Genomic DNA, 21854 nt, shown 5'->3' on the forward strand with positions numbered 1-21854 from the left:
ATTTGAGAGGACCTCGTACAGTTCCCAGAGTTTGTTTATACGCAGCAGCATAGTAAATCCTCACAACCCTGTGAGGAAAAGAGAATCTTAATATTTTAGAAGTGCCCTGACCAGTTCAAGATCACACATTTGGGGAAACAGGGACTCTTGGACTGAGGTTTTTAGACTCCAGATCTATCCTCCTTACCCCACCCAACAGGTTTAAACAGTTCCCTAAGGCCAAGAGCTGCAGAGCAGGCTCAAAGCACCAAGTTCAAAGAGCCATTCTAAATGATGTTGAAGCAAATTAACCTCTGTGCCTCCGTTTTATATCTGTAACAGAACACCTACGCTGTAGGTCCCTGGGAAGCTTAGAGCATATCTGATCGTTGTAAACAACTTGCTTTTGCTGATCTCTTTGATACCTAGTACACTGACCAATAGGTTTTATCTTTTACATTTGAACCAAAATTTTTAATGCATTTAGCTCTCAATTCAAACTGATGTTTGAAGACCGTGTAAAAATATGTACAGGTAAAAGAAATAATTTAGAAAAGGCAGAGGAACCAGAGATTAAATTGCCAACATCCGTTGGATCATAGAAAAACCAAAAGTTCCAGAAAAACATCTACTGTTGTTTTATTGACTATGCCAAAGACTTTGACTGTGTAGATCACAACAAACTGTGGAAAATTTAACTTATATGCAGAGTATATATGCAGAGAAATGCTGGGCTGAATGAAGCACAAGCAGGAATCAAGATTGCCTGGAGAAATATCGATAACCTCAGATATGCAGATAACACTACCCTTATGGCAGAAAGTGAAGAACTAAAGAGCCTCTTGATGAAAGTGAAAGAGGAGAGTGAAAAAGCTGGCTTAAAACTCAACATTCAGGAAAAAAAAAAAAGAAAAACTCAACATTCAAAAAACTAAGATCAGGGCATCCGGTCCTGTCACTTCGTAGCAAATAGATGGGGAAACAATGGAAAAAGTGACAGACTGTTTTTTTCTTGGGCTCCAGAATCACTGCAGATGGTGACTGCAGCCATGAAATTAAAAAATGCCTGCTCTTTGGAAGAAAAGTTATGACAAACCTAGACAGTATGTTAAAAAGCAGAAATATTACTTTGCCAACAAAGGTCCGTCTAGTCAAAGTATGGTTTTTCCAGTGGTCATGAATGATTGTGAGAGTTGGACTATAAAGAGGGCTGAGAGCTGAAGAATTGATGTTTTTAAACTGTGGTGTTGGAGAAGACTTGAGAGTTCCTTGGACTGCAAGGAGATCCAACCAGTCCATCCTAAAGGAAATCAGTCCTGAATATTTATTGGAGGGACTGATGCTGAAGCTGAAGGTTGAAGGCAGGAGGAGAAGGGGACGCAGAAGATGAGAAGGTTGGATGGCATCACTGTCTTAATGGACATAAGTTTGAGCAAGCTCTGGGAGTTGGTGATGGACAGGGAAGCCTGGCATGCTGCAGTCCATGGGTTGCAAAGAGTTGGACATGACTGAGTGACTGAACTAACAAGAAATAATAAACTTTAATACTTTAATCTTTTAAACATAATGTCATGTAGGTTCATGTTAAAAGCAAAATGCTGCTGCTGCTGTGTCACTTCAGTCGTGTCAGACTCTTTGCGACCCCATAGACGGCAGCCCACCAGGCTCCCCCATCCCTGGGATTCTCCAGGCAAGAACACTGGAGTGGGTTGCCATTGCCTTCTCCAGCGCATGAAAGTGAAAAGTGAAAGGGAAGTAGCTCAGTCATGTCCGACTCCCAGCGACCCCATGGACCGCAGCCTAACAGGCTCCTCCGTCCATGGGATTTTCCAGGCAAGAGTACTGGAGTGGGGTGCCATTGCCTTCTCTGTAAAAGCAAAATAAATGCTAGCAAATTTCTTTTTCCTTCTATATATATTTTTTAGAAATGTTATTGACAATTTTTTTAACCAAAAATTATTGACCAAAGAGTACAATAGTTGTTTGATGTTTTCTGATTCCTTTTTACATTCAACTGGTGGCTAAATAGATTGCTACACTGTAGGTCACTTTATAGTTTATAACCTAGTTTGAGCCTCCTGGGCTCATGCTCAAGTAAGCAAACCAACCGACTAACATGCTGAGTCAGTTGTTGGTTCTCAAATTCTTGGCTTCTTGTCCAGTCAGCAACCTGTCAGTTGTATATCCTTTCTACACCATCCCTTGGAAGCTTGTCCTGACACAGCTTTTGCTAGACTCCAACAAGTTGGAACAGAAGCTACATGTAGTCAGAGCGTAAACAGCCATGACTGAGTGACTTAGCGCACACACACACACACACACACACACACACACACACACACAATTAGGCAAATTACTAAATTTCATTCCTGCTATTGGAAAAAGGCTGTTTTCTTCTTTTCCCCTGTATCCTTTTACTAGTGTATATTTTGGGAAAGTGATGAAGTATAAGCACATTTCTCTCAGCGTGTTAGAGCTGATGGAACCCTACACTTGGAGTAGGCGGCTGTAGGTGAAACTCCATCTTGAAAAGAATCCTGATGAAGCAGTTCTATCCAGGATCTAATAGCTATATTTTGGTAGAAGCTGCTACATGACATTCATTTAAGCAGCTCCAGAATTTGAATGCTAACACCTTACTCATGACCCAGGCAAAAGGGAAGGATTAGAGTTAGAAGCTTAAAAACAAAAAATCATGATTTTGTTTTTACATATATATGTATCTATAGTTTATCAAATTCTTTTCCCATTTGGGTTGTTACAGAATATTTGGCAGAGTTTCCTGTGCTATAAAGTAGGCCCCTGTTGGTTATCTATTTTAAATATAGTAATGTGTACATGTCAATCCCAGACTGCCAGTCGATCCCTTCCCCTCTCACTTCCCCCTTGTAATCATAATTTTGTTCTCTAAGTCTGTGAGTCTGTTTTGTAAATAAATTCATTAGTATCCTTTTTTTTCTTTTTAGATTCGGTATATAAGCAATATCATATATTTGTCTTTCTCTGTCTGACTTATTTCACTTAGTATGATAATCTCCAGGTCTATCTGTGTTGCTGGAAAACCAAATTTTTAGTCCCAGATATTTTTACTCAACTCACATATCCTAGGGAGGCTTAAAGTAAAGCAAGGACTGAACACAGTACAGAAAAATAAAAGTACTTCCTACACGTTTACTGACAAGTACGACAAGGCTGTATATATGTTGTCACTCTGTTTATTTAACTTTGCAGAGTACATCATGAGAAATGCTGGGCTGGATGAAGCTCAAGTTGGAATCAAGATTGCAGGGAGAAATATTTATAACCTCAGGTATCAAGATGACACCATCTTTATAGCAGAAAGTAAAGAGGAACTAAAGAGCCTCTTGATGGAGGTGAAAGAGGAGAGTGAAAAAGTTGGCTTAAAACCCAACATTCAGAAAACTAAAATCATGGCATCTGGTCCCACCACTTCATGGCAAATAGACGGGGAGACAATGGAAACAGTGACAGACTTTATTTTTGGGGGCTCCAAAATCACTGCAGATGGTGACTGCAGCCATGAAATTAAAAGACACCTGCTCCTTGGAAGAAAAGTTATGACCAATCTAGACAGCATATTAAAAAGCAGACACATTACTTTGTCAATGAAGGTTCGTCTAGTCAAAGCTATGGTTTTTCCAGTAGTCATGTATGGATGTGAGAGTTGGATTACAATGAAAGCTGAGTGCCAAAGAACTGATGCTTTTGAACTGTGGTGTTGGAGAAGACTCCTGAGAGTCCCTTGGACAGCAAGGAGATCCAACCAGTCCGTCCTAAAGGAAATCAGTCCTAAATATTTATTGGAGGGACTGATGCTGAAGCTGAAGTTTCAATCCTTTAGCCACCTGATGTGAAAAACTGAGTCATTGGAAAAGACCCTGATGCTGGGAAAGATTGAAGGCGGGAGAAGGGGACGACAGAGGATGAGATAGTTGGATGGCATCACTGACTCAACGGACATGCATTTGAGTAAACTCCAGGAGCTGGTGATGGACAGGGAGGCCTAGGGTGCTGCAGTCCATGGGGTCGCAAAGAGTCGGACACGACCTAACTGAACTGGATAGCAAGGAGATCAAACCAGTCAATCCTAAAGGAAATCAACCATGAGCAGTTGTCATTGGAAGGACTATCCTGAAGCTGAAGCTCCAATACTTTGGCCACCTGATGCGAAAGAGAAGACTCATCCTGGGAAAGATTGAAGGCAAAAGGAGAAAGGGGCAGCAGAGGATGAGATAGTTAGATAGCATCAATGACTCAATGGACATAAATTTGACCAAACTCCGGGAGATAGTGAAGAACAGGGAACCCTGGCATGCTGTAGTCCATGGGGTTGTGAAGAGTCAGACATGACTTAGTGACCAAACAACAACAATATGTTTATTGATTTATGAAGCATGAGAGTACTCGATATCAAATTCAGAATCTAGAGAGGGACGGAAGGAGTATCTGAAAGCTTTTATTTAAAAGAAGGAAGCAAACAAATAAAAAAAAAAAAAACATAGAAAGAAGCAATCACAGAATGTTAATATTTTGTAAATGTTAAGTGGCAAATACATATATTTCTTTTATGTTTCCTTCTATAAAATTTAAATATATAAAGATATAAAAGTGTCAATAGAGAACACGTTACATATCTGAAGACAGGAATTTCACTCCACATTTCCCTTCTGTAGAATTAAAGTTTGCAAAGTTATATATTTATGGTTGTTGTTGTTTAGTCACTAAGTCATGACTTAGTGTTTAGTTTGTGTTTAGTGTTAATGACTTAGTTGTTTAGTCACTCTTTTGCAACCCCACGGACAGGAGCCCAACAGACTCCTCTCTTCATGGGATTTCCCAGGCAAAAATACTGGAGTGGGTTGCCATTTCCTTTTCCTGGGGATCTTCCCCACCCAAGATCAAACCTGCGGCTCTTGCATTGCAGGCAGATTCTTTACCACTGAGCCATCTGGTTATGGTTGACTTATCACAAAAGTGACATGCAAATACATGGGGTAAGATGAATGAACTAACCATTATCATCATCATCACCACCTCACATCTAACCTTGGATATGTTAACTCCCTACATAGCTGTCATTCAGAGCATAACCTGTTAAATGGGATTTCTATTTGTCAAATAGTGGTGATCTATCAGAGTAGACATTTTATTGAGTTCAGGCTATAAATCACGGACTGTGTGGTCCAACTATCAGTAGGTGCATTTGAACTAGGATGTAACTCACATAAATGTTGAATCAGACTAGTATTCACTGAGTCTTAAATATTGTTATTTGTCATCAGCCAAAAGGAACATATTTGCCAAACTATATCGCTGGCTCATCTATTCAGTTAGTCAGCTTCTGGTGTTTCAAAGATCAGAAACTTTCTTCCCTCATGGTGAAAACAGATTATTTACAGGAGAAATTTAGAAAAATATAGCAAATAATATTGCTAAAAGTACTCCGAAAAATATAGCAAATAACATTGCTAAAAGTACTTTCGGATATGAAGCTAGAGATTTGGAAACCTGAGTGAGAAACTAAGCTAAAATTATCACCTTAAGTTACACAATTTTTCTACTTTTTAATAGTTCATATAGTTGAAAAACCTGTTGGGGGGGGTGTGAAGTTTGAAGGTTATCACTAAATAAAAACTGTTTTTTATAAATTCTAAATTAGTTCTTAGTTTTTTTTTCTTTTAAAACTAAAGTTAAAAAAACTGGTCATATTTCAAAACTCAAACACTGTTTCTTATACTCAGAATTTTCTTAATGAAACTTTTAAAGAGATCACAGAATTTCAAGAAATTCTGCAATTTGACTGCAACGATCTTATTGGTGACCCATGCAAAAGGAGAGGGCATTTGAGATAACAGTCAGAAAACCCAAGTATTAGTCCCAGATTTTTCCACAGGAGAACATCTTACTCAACTCACACCTTCCATGGCGCATTAAAGAGCAAGCCAAAACCAGCAAAATATCTGTGTAACTATGATTAAAAGAGCAAAGCTACTGGGAGTCTTATTTAACGACTCGATGTAAAGAATGCTACCACTGATGGAATTCAGGATCTGGAGAGAGATAATAAAAAACAATCAAAGATAAAAATTGTTCATATGATGTGAAAATTTGTGGTCATTGATAGAATGCCACTTTTAAAATAGTTTCACTGTCGATTTTTAGTGACATGACTTCGAAGAGGCTCTATTCAGTAGCCAGTCTGACCTTGCTTACTGCAGCAGTTCTCTAGTATCCTTGCCGGATACTCTTCGGCTTCCTAAGATTTAAGGATTTCTAGTGACGGGCAGTCAGAGTATTAAGCACTTGCTTGAAGCCAGCTGCAAGGGAGTCAGTGACCTTGAATTCTTCACTACCCCAAGGTGACTCAACACTGCATTGCATGAACTCGCTGATAAAATAAAAACACACACTTTAACCTTCAGACGTTTCTTTGGCAATGCAAGGCTGACTACCTTTCCAGGGTCCTCTTAAAGTAACAAAGTAAATCCTGGATGCCCCAGCCAGGCCCATTTAATCGGTTAACTCTTTCACGCTTTTCAGACTCCATTAAGCTCCATCCTCTCTGTATCAGTTTACAAGTCTCCTCCGCCTCTGCTGCTCAACCAGGCACTTTGTCCACGATCAAACACAGCGCTTCTTGAACACCCGCATTTTAGCACTTCAGGCTCAAACTCTGATCAGACAGACTGGGAGAGCCTACCCAATGAATGAAAGGCCAATCTAGCAATTAGCAGTGGAGACGCGATGCTGAGGCGGTCGGAACCGCAGCCGGTCACTCTCCCCAGGCTTCCCCGGCGCCTCCAAGACGAGAAACCGAAAGGATAGGCGGGGCCTGGCGCGACCCTTGAGGCCTCCGCGGGCCTGACGGCCTCCAGGTTTCCCAGCAAGCTCCAGGACAGAGGAGGTGGGGAAAGGAGGTCATCGCGCCTGCGCGCTAGTAGGTGTGACCCGGGTGGGAAAGCCCTCGGCGTCCGCCATTTTGGCTGCCTCTGTCGGTCTGTTCAGTTACCACGTGAACCGCCGACGGAGACCCGTGGGGGGGCGAGGCGGCGGCAGTGTTAAGTGAGAAAGGAAAAAAAAAAAAGACTACGAGGGGAAGGGGGTGTCGGGGTTGGGCGACGCGGTGACACCTGAGGCCTGGTGGCGGCGGTGGATCCGGGCAATCAAGGCTGAAGCAGCCAGGACGACGGCGGCGGCGGCGGTCGGACAAACAGGCTGACCGAGCCGGGCGGTGGCGGGAGCAGCGGGAGGAGCCGGAACGATGCCGGCCGTGAGCCTCCCGCCCAAGGAGAACGCGCTCTTCAAGCGGATCCTGGTAAGTGTGAGGCTCCGGGCAGGCAGAGAGGAGGATTTAGCCGGTACACGGGCCTGTCACCCCTAACCTCGGCCCACCGGGCACCGGGCCACCCCCGCCCGGGACCCCGCCTTCGTACTCCTAGTCAGGCCGAATGCACTCCTTCGTCCCTTCCTTGGGGTTCCCTCTTCGGCTTGCGCGCCCGGGACCGCAGGTTTCCTCCTCCCGGTCCCCACGCTCCGAAGGCCGTGGTTCCGGAGTAGGCCCCTTGCTCCCAGCTTCTAGACGACCGGTTCTCATTCGTCCCGAGCGAAGGGAGGAGAGGCCTGCCTTCAGCAGAGAAACGGGCGACAGGGGCAGGAGCGGCGGCCCGGCTGGTGTGGGAACGCTGCCGGCAGGCCAGGGTGGCACCCTTGGAAGGAACAGGTGGTGCGGATGCCGCACCGCTCATTCATTGCCCAAGCGCGGCTCTCCCTCCATGGTCAGTCCCTCCCTCTTCCTCTCCTCTTGGGATTCACCTGTCCCCGCCCGACTCGGGGTCCCTGATTGACCTGGGAGGAGGGAAGGAAGAAAGGCGTTCAGAAGGGGAGAGGAAGCTTTCTAAACGACTACCCTTGTAGGCAGTAGGGATGCTTGCGTCTCCAGCTTCTCGGCCTCTCTCGTTCCCTCCTTTCTGGAGTAGGGAAGAGACATTTATTTCTTAGTTTCCGAGCGGGAAACAGCCCCACCCCATCACCCTCCTTGGAGGTGGGGCCCATTGCGAGGGGGCGGTCCGGTAGGAAGTGAAAAGTTGAGAGCTTTTAGTTGAGAAGTTCTAGACAAGGGTTTCTTGCAGACTGAAGTGTGTTAACACGGATGCAAGAAATTAGAGAAAAGAGAATATAGGAACTTTTGAAATGGATGTTTTTGACGGTAGCTCAGGCTCGATAATTTCCTGCATTTCAGATAGGTGCAGTTTGCATTGTTTTTTTGGTATATTAATAAGATGGTGTTTGGAGGGACTGTTTACGTTGTAGAATGTCTTGTAGCTTAGGTGCTATAATTAACACTCTGTAGCACGGTTTTGTTGAGTGGGTTGCCGCTTTCATGCATACATTTCTTTGAAAGAATTAACTACGTTTACCAAGCTGCCACGCTGCAGCCTGTCGAGCTGAAATCGATGGGGTCGCCAAGAGTCGGGCACGACTGAGAGACTGAGCAGCAACCAAACTTAAGACTTAAATTTGGAGTGTGTGTTCGGAAGTGTTAGTGTTTTCCTTTTGCGATTTAAATGTATTTCGTTTGTTTGAAAAGTATAACAGCTCCAAGGACCCGGGTTTTCTAGACACATGTTGAACTAACTTTGATTTTACAAGAACATCCATATGCCTATAGGTTTAGTCATTAAGTATGGAAATGTAAGAAAGTCACATCCAATACGGTGTAACTCTTAGTTACCTTGAAATCCTTATTGCCAATTTTTTGGTTTTTAGACTAAATGGAGTGTAGGACTGTATCACTATTTCACCAGAAGTTTATTTTTGTATCTTTTAAAGGAATAATTGGTGTGTAGGTTCGACTGTGATGTAGTTTTAGTATAGTAGTTTGTCGTTAATCTTCCTCCCCAGCTCTACTTTGAAAAAATTCAAGTTGAAAAGTTGAGATGAGTACAAGGAGCCCCTGTAAATTCTGTAAACATTTAACGTTTTGCCAGATTTGCTTTTTCTCTGTCCTTACACATATACAAAAGTTAAAAGGAAATTGCTGGCCTGATCTTCATCCCTACATGCTTCAGCAAGCATCCTTTTAGAGTAAGGATATCGTTTTGTATAACCATAATAACAATAATTACTCCCTAATATTGTCTAATATCCAGTTTATTAAATTTTCCTAATTGTTAGGGAAGCACTTAAAAAAAAACAAACTTATTTTGAGGTTGACTGTAGAGTTGCACATAATTTAAAAAAATAATACAGAGAGATTACCTTGTACCCTTTATCCAGTTTCCCCACTGCTAATGCTTTGCAAAGCCATAGTTCAATATCATAACGTTGATACAATCTGCCAGTCTTATTCAGATTTCTCCATTTTACTTGTACTAATTTGTGTGTATATTTAGTTCTTTGCAGTGTTGCCACACGTGTAGATTACATAACCATCACTACAGTCAACCTACAGAACAGTTCCGTGAGCACAAGGATCCCTCTGTTGCCCTTTTAGAACCGCACCCTCTCCTGTTCCTCCCATCTCCTCTAACCTGAGACGCTGGCAACCACCACTGATGTGTTCTCTGTTTTTATAATTTGGTCATTTGAAGAATGTTTACTGAAAAGAGTCATACTGTACATGACTTTTTAGGATTAGCCTGTGTGTGTGTGTGTGTGTGTGTGTGTGTGTGTGTGTGTGTGTGTGTGTGTGTGTGTGTGTGTGTGTGTGTGTGTGTGTGTGTGTAACCAGATTCCCTTGAGATTCATCCAGATTGTTGAGTGTATCAATAGTTTGTTCCTTTTAATGGCTGAGTAGAATTCTACATTGTGGATGTACCTCAGTTTGCTTTACCATTCATAGCATAACAATTTTTGATTAAACATCTTAAACTTAAAAAAAAAGAAATATTTGCTGGTGATAGTGGAGGAAGTCCCTTAAATTCATTGCTAAAATCAAGGCGCTAAAGGGCTTCTTGTTATAAAGTGTATGCAGAGGAAATGTAAAAATCATTAAATGAAAGGGAATATAATATCCTTATTGTTCTCTTACATTAAAAATGAAGAAAACATTATTAACTGAAGTATGGTTAGTATTTGCTCTTGCAAAGTTGTTTCTGCTACTTCAGTACTTGTAGTAGTTACTGCTTTTGATTTCAACCTCTGCCTCCTTCCCCCCAGAAGTTCACATAATCTACCTTGTAATCAAGTGTTGCTAGGTTAGTAACTGTTAAATCCTTCCATTAGCATTCAGTTTTTCAGCTAGTGCTTTGTTAGTTGTATCCTGCTTGTTCGTAGTAAAGTTATATAAGAATGAAATTGGTTTGTATTTTTAAGAAATTTGAAACACTGATTTCAAAATAATGAAGTAAGTTTTTGCCTTAATTTTCAAAAGAAACCTGGTTTACACGTCGGTGTGTAAAAAAATTTCAGAATTTCTGTAGTGGATTTTCCTGGCTTGTTCTAGTCTAGTTGGTATCTGAAATTCAATTTTGTTGCATATTTGGCCCATCTTTCCCCCCCATATTACTCTGCTGTGTTCTGAAATGCTAAGGCCTTGCCATGAGTTGGTCAAAATGTCTGCAAAATATGTCTTAATTTGTCTATAGAAAGAGCAGGTGATGAATTTAATGTAATATTATGTGGGAGTTTAAAGAAGAGTTATTTGTGTTTGCCAGAGGTGTTTTGTTGTTGTAATTACATACCATTTTAACAGTTTGGAAAACTAAGTTATTAGAAAATGTGTATTTGCCTACTCATGATGCTATTTGTTTATCTAAATAGTTTGAGGGGCATTACCAGATCTTTACATGACTTTCTTGGGATATAGTTTAAGCATAGGAATAATGAGATTGCCTGGGTAGAGTGAGAGCCACACCTTTGTAGATTTTAGCCCACTTGAAAAGGAGTGGGACATACCCTGATACCTTGAGTGAAGCTGGTTTGGTGACTGTTGGTGCCTTTGCTCTATTGTCTGTTCTCTTTAGATGTTAGTGTGAACTGTAAGAAAAAAAATCTTAAGTTGGAAGTACTTAAAATAAGTACAGCATTAATCTATTCTTGGACTATAGCCTGAATGATTTATGTGGTTAGTTAAAAGTCTAATGGATAAAATTTTTCTTTCCTAGAAAAGTGGAAAGAGAAGTTAGCATAGCATGGTGATAATATTTGCAATTTATTGGAAACTTACTCTTTGTATTGCACAGTGGAACTTCCTGTGATGATAGAAATGTTCTGTACCTGTTTTGTCTATTATCATAGCCATTGACCATTTGTGGCTGTTGTACACTTGAAATATAGCTAGTGTGATTGAGGAACTGAATTATTAATTTTAATTAACTTAAATTCAATTAGTCACAGTGGACAGTGCACCTGTAGAATCCTTCTCTAGTCTCAAAGCATCTCAAGATAGGGACATGTTTATTAAGGAACACACTGAGATTAAGGTTAACAGCTAGTGTAAGGAATGAAATTCTTTTCAGGGCACTTATCCACACCCACCTCGTTCTTTATTAAAAGGAGTTTTAATAATTGTTGGTGGCTACACATGTTGTGGGTACCTAAAATATTGTAGGTAAATTATTTCATTTTAGTTATTGCTTTTGGAAAAAGTGCTGTTTCTACAGTTAATGATATGTAGGTTGGATTGAGTTGCACATGGAATTAAAATTAGGAATTGTTAACAAGGAGATTTCCATGTGCACATGGGAAGGTCAACTGACTTTAATTTGTGTGACTATAATAGTTTTGCAATTGAGTGTGGATAGTAACCCTGAAATTGGTTTTAATATATTTTTGCCTGTACTGTATATGTTTAGAATATAATGAAAACAAAAAATTGATACAAAGTTTTAGCTGCTCTGAAGTCCCCTTTCTTCTGTATACAGTAGGTAATCAAACATTTGAACTAGAATGAATTTGTTGAAAGGTGAATTAGAAAACGAAATGCAGTTTTGCTATAATGTAAATATAGCTATATTCTTAATAAACACTACCTTATAAGGCACAACATTTAAAGTTTTTTTATTTTTTAATGCTTCTAATAAAAAGTCTAAAAAATCTTATGAGAAGAAAAAACTGATAATGTTGCAGATTCACTAATTTGTTTTCTTTTAACTTTCTATCCTAAATTCTTACTGGAATGGGTGTAGGGTGAACAAACACATAAGTATTTGTCTTTATGTAAACTGACAGAGCATATGTATTTTTAAATGCTTTATTGTGTTAGAAACATGAAATATTTAAGAAATGATGCTTTGGGGTTAAGAGAGTAGATTACAATACTTGTTTGTGCAGGTATTTTGGGAATAGAGTATTCTGGTTTAAAAAAAAATGAATGACTACATTTTAGTTTTCGATTGTAATGCACAACATTATATGTGTGGAAAAGCAGACAAAAGCTAATAGGAACGTGAATTTAATGTTCGATTCTGTGAGTATCTCAAAGCCTTGCAGTCTTGAACCTTTACTGGGGATTATACAAACTAAGTTATTTGATGATAAAGAGTTGCCATTCCAGCTGTTAACTTTGAAGACTGGTTAAAAGCAGTTTCCACAGAGGCAGATGTGGTGCTCTGTTTGATGGACAGGAGAGCTAGTGGCCAACTGGCTTTAACAGAAGGGATCTCTTTGTTTAGTGGGCATTCTTATTTCCTTTAATATTTCTGCCTCTGATAATGCATTTCTTAGAAAGCATTGATTCAAATTTATTTTCTTTGTTCATAAAAGTGCTTTTGGACATAAAAAGCTAGGTTATAGAAGGGATCATACACAGAGGCTGTTTGTTCAGAATTTTGTCCTCCAGATACCTGCATGGCTCATTTCTTCTCTTACTCCTTTTATTGATAGAATTCTGCTCAGATTTTCTCTAAATGTTATATTGTGGCATTCCTTGACCTAAAGCCCTCTTCAACTCATCTCTGTATTTTCTTCCTTGCTTTATTTTTCTCCTTATTATTTGACATATCTGATGTATGTGTGTGTATATATACACATACACATATATATACAAGTAATTTATCACATGTCTTCTACAATTAAGATGTAGGTTTTGTGAGAATAGGGACTTTGTTAATCAGTACATATTTTTGGATGAAGTGGGCATGAAGACAGTGACTACAGGGCAAGAGAGAGAAATCTTTATCTTTGAATGTTGTGCTTGCGTAAAGGTTTTTGGAGAAGGGAGTTAACCTGGGCCTTGGCATTGTAGATACAGTATTATATGAGGTAATTGTAGGATATCAGGCAGAACCTGTATTACTTGGTAAGGCCTTGGAAGTTGTATTTATGAATGAATCATAGTATTAGGTTTGTTTACATGGCCTTTATCCCATCACAAAAGCATAAGAGAAAATTTTTATTGTTTCTTTTTTGGTTACGTTAGCGTTGGAGGAAAAATGGTACCTGGATTAAATGAGCATATTTATCATATGGACCCTGTTGGGTCAGTCATCTGTAGTTTCTTAAAGCTCTAAAACTGATTCTGATAAAGTCAGGGGTGAGGACCAGTGTATATGATATTATGAGATAGGAATATAAAGTGTTTGAAGGGGGAACATTTGTAATTTAGAGTTGCTTTGTAGGTGTTTTTTAGAAAACTTAAAAATCAAATTCTTGGAATTTGAGAAAGGCTTGCTGGCAAGCTGGTGTAGCAGAGCAAGCCATTTAATCAGTGAGCCTGGCCAACTGTCAGCATTCACATCTAATGTTAACACAACTCTGCTCTCAGTAGGCAGTAGCCCTACTGAGAGGGAGGAACTTAAGATTCTTAGTGGAAAATGATCTCAGAAATAATGTCAGTTGCTGGTGTTGATGGTAAGAACAGGTTCAAAAGCGATGGTTCTTAGTGCATATAGTAGAATATGAAGGGAAGGAAAACCTTAGTCTTGACTTCTGGGAATTTCCCTGGCATGTCAGCAGTACATTACATTTAAGCTGTTTTAAGATGCATGCTGTACAAACTTGTATTAAAATTGTAACTTAAAAACAAGGACAATAAAGCTAGTTTGATTTGTTGCATGTGATTCCCCGCCCCCCTGCTTTGGGTAAGGAAGGTATGAATTGTATTTTCACTACTTAATTTGAAACTAAAATAATTCCATCATTATGGAATTAATCCATTATAGATTAATAAAAGCAATCTTTTTGGCTATTTAAAAGTAAAATGTAAATTGCAATATAGAAATAAATGATGGTGATGTTAGTGTTTTTGTTACCTTATATGCTGTATTCCACTGAGATTTTCTTTCTTTCTTTTTTTTTTTTGAGATTTTCTTTAATAAGTATAATAATATGAACACATTTTCAGTTGAGATCCTTTGAAATTTCACCTAAAACCTTCTGGGATAATTACAATCTTGTTTGAAGCTGGTGATAATTTTAAAGATTATTTTTTTTTTTAGAGGAAATAGTTGAACATTTCTCTGTAATTTTTAAGAGGTGTTTTATCTGATAGTGTGTGAAAGGAGAAATGAAAGTTTGCTTTAACGAATACAGACCTAGGGGGAGAAAAGTCCCTGAAGTTGGTTGTGTACTTCCACACATGGTGGTAGTTCTGATTTAAGAAAAAAAACTTTCTCCTGTGTTAATGGCTTTCACTTAATACGGTATCCTGTTTTTCACCTTTGGTTATCAGTGCTTTGGACCTAAGTCAGAATCTTTAAGAAAGGGAAAATGTAGTAACTTGGCATTTATTGCTCATCTATTTTGAGCTAGATTCTGTGCTAGGCTTCCTGCCCCGCCGCCCCCCCCCCCCCCCGCCCCAATATTAGCTGATATAAATCTTGTTTTACTCTTGAAGAAATTGTAATAAGTGTAAACAATACTTATGATTGCATTGTTTAAAGGATATTTCTAATTGCTTTATATACAGTCAGTTGTTCTATATTAGGACATAAGTTCTTGAAAGTCAGTGCATTATGCAATTGCTGACCAAAATCAGGTAATAACCCACAGAGCTTGTGGGAAAAATGGAGTTGGGCCACAACAATTAAAAACTTCATTGGTAACAAATTAGAAACCAAGGTAAGAACCTAATAAAACTGAAAGCAGTTTTACATATGTAAAATGGCTAACAGATACGTAAATACTGCAATACAAATACTGCCTTTTGGAAGTTTGCTTGTGGAAGTGGGTGTCAAGGATTGCAGCTGGTGAATTACTGTGAAGTGATGGAAGGAGCATTACCTTAAAACTCAGAGAAAGTTGTAACACCAGAGGTGGCTGGGTGTGACTTGTAACCCACAGGGTGAACTGAGGGGGCTTGGATGTCTGAGGTGTGTGTCAGTGCTCTGCGTGCCTATTCAGCTCATTTTAGCTGAGTGCAGTTTTCTGATTCACCTAGTATTTCTGGTAGACAAATCCTACAGAAGCAGACTTCAAATTTAGTGTGCTCAAAATGCCCCTAAGTATCAATCGTGTTGGAGCAAATATATGTTTTCAAAACTAGTATTCCACTGGAAGTGGCCAAACGTGAACTTAGAGATCACACAGCCTGGTCTCAGCAGCTCTTCCTTCACTCTGCTGTGTGTCATTTACTAAACCAGAACGTCTTGCGTCTAGTTCCTGAGACAGTGTCACATTCGTTGCCAACTTAGTTGCCACTGCCATTAAATAGACTTAAACTTCTTCAGACATTTTCTTTGTTCGAAGAAGCTTTGTACCCAGAATATCAAAAGTTTCAGGCTAATTCCTTTTAAAGATTTTTGAAAAGGGGTGACTAAGTAACACTTTTAAAACAGAAATAAAATATTACATGTTTTTTCAGTTTGTGTTTTAAGATGATGGGTTTTAATCCTGACTATGCTTTACTTTATCTTTTATGCTTTTTAAGCCTTAGTTTGTAAATTTGAGTAAAAAGAGAAAAACAGTATTTTTCTGCCTTACTTTACTGGTCAGGTAGTGAGATATGTTAAAAGTCCTTGGTAAGTGCTAAAGCATATGTGTTAGTAAATGTATAATATAGGTGTAGTCTGTTAAAGTGGAGAAGGCAATGGCAGCCCATTCCAGTGTTCTTGCCTGGAGAATCCCAGGGACGGGGGAGCCTGGTGGGCTGCCGTCTATGGGGTCACACAGAGTCGGACACGACTGAAGTGATTTAGCAGCAGCAGCAGTCTGTTAAAGATGTTACGTTTTTCACTTAATTGACCTTATCATGGTTTTATGTTACTCATTTTGTAATTTTTTAAAAAATATTTTTATTTTGTTTTGTATACTTTTTGGTATTTAAGGAGGTTTATATTTTTTAGTGAGTTACTTTTATGTTTATACTTTGAAAAATTCCTAAGAATTCCCTGGCAGGTCCAGCTGACTCTGGACTCCACTCCTTGGCAGTTCAGAGTCGACTGTTTTACCCTCTGGGTCCAGGTTTGATCCCTCAAGCTGCAGGTGCGGCCAGAAAAAAATAAAATACTTTTAGTTCTCTTTTTTCTTATTTAGGGGTGTGGAGGGTAGGGAATTTTATGCTGTGATTATTAATGTGTGAATGAACTTATTCTACTCAATTTTTTGTCTCTTTTCCTCTGACTTTATTACTTTGTGAAAACATGCCATTTTATGTATATTCTACTCTCATCAGTACCTTTGTTTTAGATTTAATTCTATAAATAGAGTTAATATTTAAGTGACTGACCTTTTTCTGAAGTTTTATCATCTCTTGGTTGGATGAAACTTACTGTCTAATAGAGATTCCTCACCTGTGCTTGTGGAAACCTTTTAAGGGCTTAGATGTTAGAAGTGTTTTTCTACAGTCTTGATATTTGAAGGATAGCTTGACTCACATGTTCTTCGATTTCTTAAAAATGATTGCCCTGCCATTGTCTTGTTTATATGTTGCTGCTGCCAACCTGGTTTTCTTTTCTTTGTTGATGATGTGGTCTTTTTTGAAGATGTGAGTTTTCCTTTATCTGTAAAGTTGAATTATTTTACTTAGTTATGTCTCTGTGTTGACTATTCTAGATAAATTTTCCCTGGTATGTGTTTTCAGAGTGTAGATTTATGTTTTCTTTGAGTCAGTAATTGTAGTTTTGAATATTAGTTCAAATATTAGTTCAGCTGTTTCATTCTTCCATGACCTTTGCTTATTGGATCTTTGCATCTCTTTTATATTGTTTCCCTTCAGTTCTTTTATATTGTATATCTTATAATTTAGTCTTCATTTCTGAGATGGTTTTGTGGGATTTTTTCTATTTTAAATTCACTTTGTTCCTGTTTTTTAAACTTTTTACTCACTGTTTAAAATTTTGAGTATTTGATTTGAGATGTTCTTTTATGTCTGCATCTGTTTTTTAATTATTTCTGATGTGTGATGAAGTGTTACATCTTTCCTCAGTTTTATTGCTATAGTTCTTGGTGTGTTTTCATCTGCCCAAATTTTTCACTTTTAAAAATTCTTTGTAAGTAATTTGGTATGGATGCTGAGTTCATTTTTTCCTCTTCAGGTTATTTGTGATGGGTTTTACTGTACCAGCAATACAGACAATTTTATTTTTGGGTGAGGTTGGGTGGTTTCTTCAGTCTCTTAGTTCAGGAATACCCTCTTTGTTGCTACAGTCAAATGCAGTTTTTAAAATAAGTCCCCTCGGGACTTCCTTGGTGGTCCAGTGGTAAAGAATTTGCCCTCCAGTGCAGGGGACTCAGATCAGGGAACTGGTCAGGGAACTAAGATCCCACATGCCACAGGGCAACTAAACCCATTCGCCACAACTAAAGAAACCCACGTGCTGCAGTGAAGACCAACCACAGCCTAAACAACAGAAACTATCAAGCTATTAAAAATAAGTAATAAAAATAAGTAAATAAAAATAAAATAAGTCCCCTCGGGACTTCCCTGGTGGTCCAGTGGTAAAGAATTTGCCTTCCAGTGCAGGGGACTCAGATCAAGGACCTGGTCAGGGAACTAAGATCCCACATGCCACAGGGCAACTAAACCCATTCGCCACAACTAAAGAAACCCACGTGCTGCAGTGAAGACCAACCACAGCCTAAACAACAGAAACTATCAAGCTATTAAAAATAAGTAAATAAAAATAAAATAAGTTCCCTGTCTCCCATTGTTCTGTATTGACTTAGTAGGGCCTCTTTCTTCGGTGCTGCCCTCTCCATCAAGCTTTCAAGTGACACTTTCTCCTTTCAAGGTGTCTCCTTCTCCTCCAAAGCTGTGCCTTACTAAAACTGTCACCTTCGGTCCTGCAGACTTTTTGAGCCTCTGTATTGTGACTCCCGGTAGTCACTGCTCTCAGTCCTTTCTTTGGACTTCTGACTTTGGTGAATCCTAGTTAATATAACCCAGATTCAGTGACCACTGGGACCCTGCCTGATTCTTCTTTTGGACATCTTTTGAAACTTGGAGCTTCTGGTCCTGAATGTCTATGCACTTATACATAAGTTAGCTTTTAGTTGTCTCATCTTCCTGTAATGCTCTGGGTGATTTTATTTGCCATCTTCCTTGGCCTGTATGGTTTTTATGAGGACTTCTATAATGTTTAGAAATTAGGGGCCAGTCATTATCCTATAAATAATTCATTTCTGTTTTTATGTGTTATGCTGGAAAATAGTAGTGTTTGCTTTAAAATAATTTATATTTTATGTTTATATAATTGAGTAATCGCTTGTACTTCTCTGTGTCCCCATGACCACTCTATTGTTTTCCTTAAGCTCGTTGGGATTTTTTATCATTGAAATAATTAGGTTCTATTAAAGAGCTATGGTTTTTTCAGTAGTCATGTATGGATGTGAGAGTTGGACTGTAAAGAAGTCTGAGTGCTGATTGATGCTTTTGAATTGTGGTGTTGGAGAAGACTCTTGAGAGTCCCTTGGACTGCAAGATCAAACCAGTGAATCCTAAAGGAAATCAACCCTGAATACTCATTGGAAGGACGGATACTGAAGCTGAAGCTCCAGTGCTTTTGGCCTCCTGATGTGAAGAGCCGACTCACTGGAAAAGACACTGACGCTGGGAAGGATTGAGGGCAAGGGGAGAAGGAGGCACCAGAGGAGGAGAAGGGTGGATGGCATCACTGACTCAAAGGACATGAGTTTGAGCAAACTCCAGGAGATACTGAAGGACAGGGAAACTTGGTGTGCTGCAGTTCATGGGATTGCAAAGAGTCGGACACAACTTAGCAACTGAACAATTAAATAGCTGGCTCTTAATCATATGTATATACCTGGAATTATTATTGAATTTTGTCCTGTCCCTAAACACTCACATTCATAGCAGAGTTCTACTCATATTAAGCAGGAATTCTAAAATTTCATTGAATTTTCTTTTGTCAAGTGACATAATTTAATGCTGATGGGGAAAAAAAGAAAGGTAAGGGAAGTCTGGCATGTTTCACAATGCATTAACAGGGTTATAGTATCTAGAGAGCAGATGATGATTGTCACATTCAATTCTGCTGCTAGTAAGACCTTATCTGTAATTTTAATTTCTAGACCCAAAACTTGGAGTGATGCAGACCAATGATGACTCCCTAATGCTGACATACTGCAAAAATACTGGTGCAAAATTTTCACAGACCTTTTATTTCTATTCTGAGACGGTGTACTTGTTACTCTGGATTTTTGAAGTACTTTCTGTTTTGTGAAATACTGACGGAGTTTTAAAAAGTGTTTTGTTTTTTTTTTAAATTAAGCTACCCCATTTAAATTAATTTCTTAAAAATTTTACTGGTTTTAATAAAATATACAGGTTTGGGAACAATATTGTATCCACCTTAGAGGATGCCACAAAATGTCAAAGGACTTAAAACTTTCATGTGAGAAACAGCTAAAAGAACAAAGATGTTTAGCTTGAATGAGAGAAAACTGAACTCTTAAGGGCTAGAATTAGTAAAACAGAAATTAGAGGGAGATAGAGTTTGGCTCAATATAACTATACAACATTTCAGTAGAGTGAGCTGGTACCAGCAAGAGTTCTGTGACCACTTGTGTTAGATGACATTTATTACAGAAGTAGGACAAGATTATTTTTTTAAAAAGTATAAAACCAGGAGGGGAAGAAATTATCCTTAAGTTTGTTTTCATGATTATAATAGTTTGACAAAAACTGTAGGATATGAGAAGGATAGCATATTGTCTGTGAATGGAAGCTCCAACTAAAAGAATTAAAGGAAAGGGAGGATAAAGGCAGTTTTTCAGAGATTAAAAACATTAAAAAAGTTGAAGTATACTTACCTACAGTGAGTCTGCCTGCAGTGCAGGAGACCCAGGTTCGATCCCTATGTTGGGAAGATCCCCTGAGGAGGGAATGGCAACCCACTCCAGTGTTCTTGCCTGGAGAATTTCATGGACAGAGGAGCCTGGCAGGCTGTAGTCCATGGGGTCACAAAGAGTTGGACATGACTGAGTGACTAACACACACTTTTACCTACAGTAAAATGCACAGGTATTTAAGTGTATTGTTCTATTAGTTGTCTTGAGCATACTGTTCTTTTAGTTTTGACGGATCAGAAACCCTTGCAGCCTATGCCCCTTTTAAGAGGTGTTGATAGAACATTAACGTCACCTCAGAATAGAGATGTTGTTCCTCTTGATTGTGTATTTTAATTCAATTTCTGCTTTCATGTTTCTCTGTAATCAAATTTTGTTGGGTCTAAATATATATTGTGAGCTAGAACTGATATTGTTCTTTATATAAACATTTTATTGAGTGCTTACTCAGATTCTTTGTATACACTTGTATTTCTCACCTTAACCCTGCAAGGTTGTTAATGTCCACATTTTGCAGGTGACACAGTTGAAGCACTAATGAATTTAATTAAGCCAGTGATACAGAACTGTTAAGTGCTAAGAATTGAACTCGGGACTCTAGAGCAGTGTTGTCCAATAGAATTTTTTGCGATGGAAATGTTCTATATCTGAATTACTATGTTAGCCATTAGTCTAACAAAAAAGATCTTCAGGACCCAGATAATCACGATGGTGTGATCACTCACACTCACCTAGAGCCAGATATTCTGGAATGTGAAGTCAAGTAGGCCTTAGGAAGCATCACTACGAACAAAGCTAGTGGAGGTGATGGGATTCCAGCTGAGCTATTTGATGATGCTGTTAAAGTGCTGCACTCAAAAAAAAAATAAAGTGCTGCACTCAGTATGTCAGCACATTTGGAAAACTCAGGAGTGGCCACAGGACTGGAAAAGGTCAGTTTTCATTCCAATCCCAAAGAAAGGCACTGCTAAAGAATGCTCAAATTACGGAACAATTGCATTCATCTCACATGCTAGTAAAGTAATGCTCAAAATTCTCCAAGCCCGGCTTCAGCAGTACGTGAACTGTGAACTTCCACATGTTCAAGCTGGTTTCAGAAAAGGCAGAGGAACCAGAGATCAAATTGCCAACATCCGCTGGATCATCAAGAAAGCAAGAGAGTTTCAGAGAAATATCTATTTCTCTTTTATTGACTATGCCAAAGCCTTTGACTGTGTGGATCACAATGAACTGTGGAAAATTCTGAAGGAGATGGGAATACCAGACCACCTGACCTGCCTCTTGAGAAACCTGTCTGCAGGTCAGGAAGCAACAGTTAGAACTGGGCGTGAAACAACAGACTGGTTCCAAATAGGGAAAGGAGTACATCAAGGCTGTATATTGTCACCCTGCTTATTTAACTTATGTGCAGACTACATCATGAGAAATGCTGGGCTGGATGAAGCACAAGCTGGAATCAAGATTGCCGGGAGAAATATCAATAACCTCAGATATGCAGATGACACCACCCTTATGGCAGAAAGTGAAGAAGAACTAAAGAGCCTCTTGATGAATGTAAAAGAGGAGAGTGAAAAAGTTGGCTTAAAGCTCAACATTGGGAAAACTAAGATCATGGCATCTGGTCCCATCACTTCATGGCAAATAGATGGGAAAACAGTAGAAAGAGT

General features: G+C 39.1%; 1 protein-coding gene across 2 annotated transcripts in view; it reads left to right on the forward strand.

Annotated features, from left to right (window-relative positions):
- The first annotated feature begins 6980 nt into the window (after positions 1-6980).
- NAA15 (N-alpha-acetyltransferase 15, NatA auxiliary subunit) overlaps positions 6981-21854 on the forward strand; it is a 68194-nt gene continuing 53320 nt past the window's right edge. The window contains exon 1 of one of the 2 annotated variants that reach the window (XM_061142379.1): positions 6981-7315. In XM_061142379.1, coding sequence (XP_060998362.1) covers positions 7262-7315 — 54 coding nt within the window. In that variant the 5' untranslated portion in view covers positions 6981-7261. The remainder of the gene's footprint in view (positions 7316-21854) is intronic. The other variant, XM_061142378.1, reaches the window with a different exon arrangement.

The sequence above is a fragment of the Dama dama genome, chromosome 5 (genome assembly GCF_033118175.1).
Source record: "Dama dama isolate Ldn47 chromosome 5, ASM3311817v1, whole genome shotgun sequence".
NCBI lineage: Eukaryota > Metazoa > Chordata > Mammalia > Artiodactyla > Cervidae > Dama > Dama dama.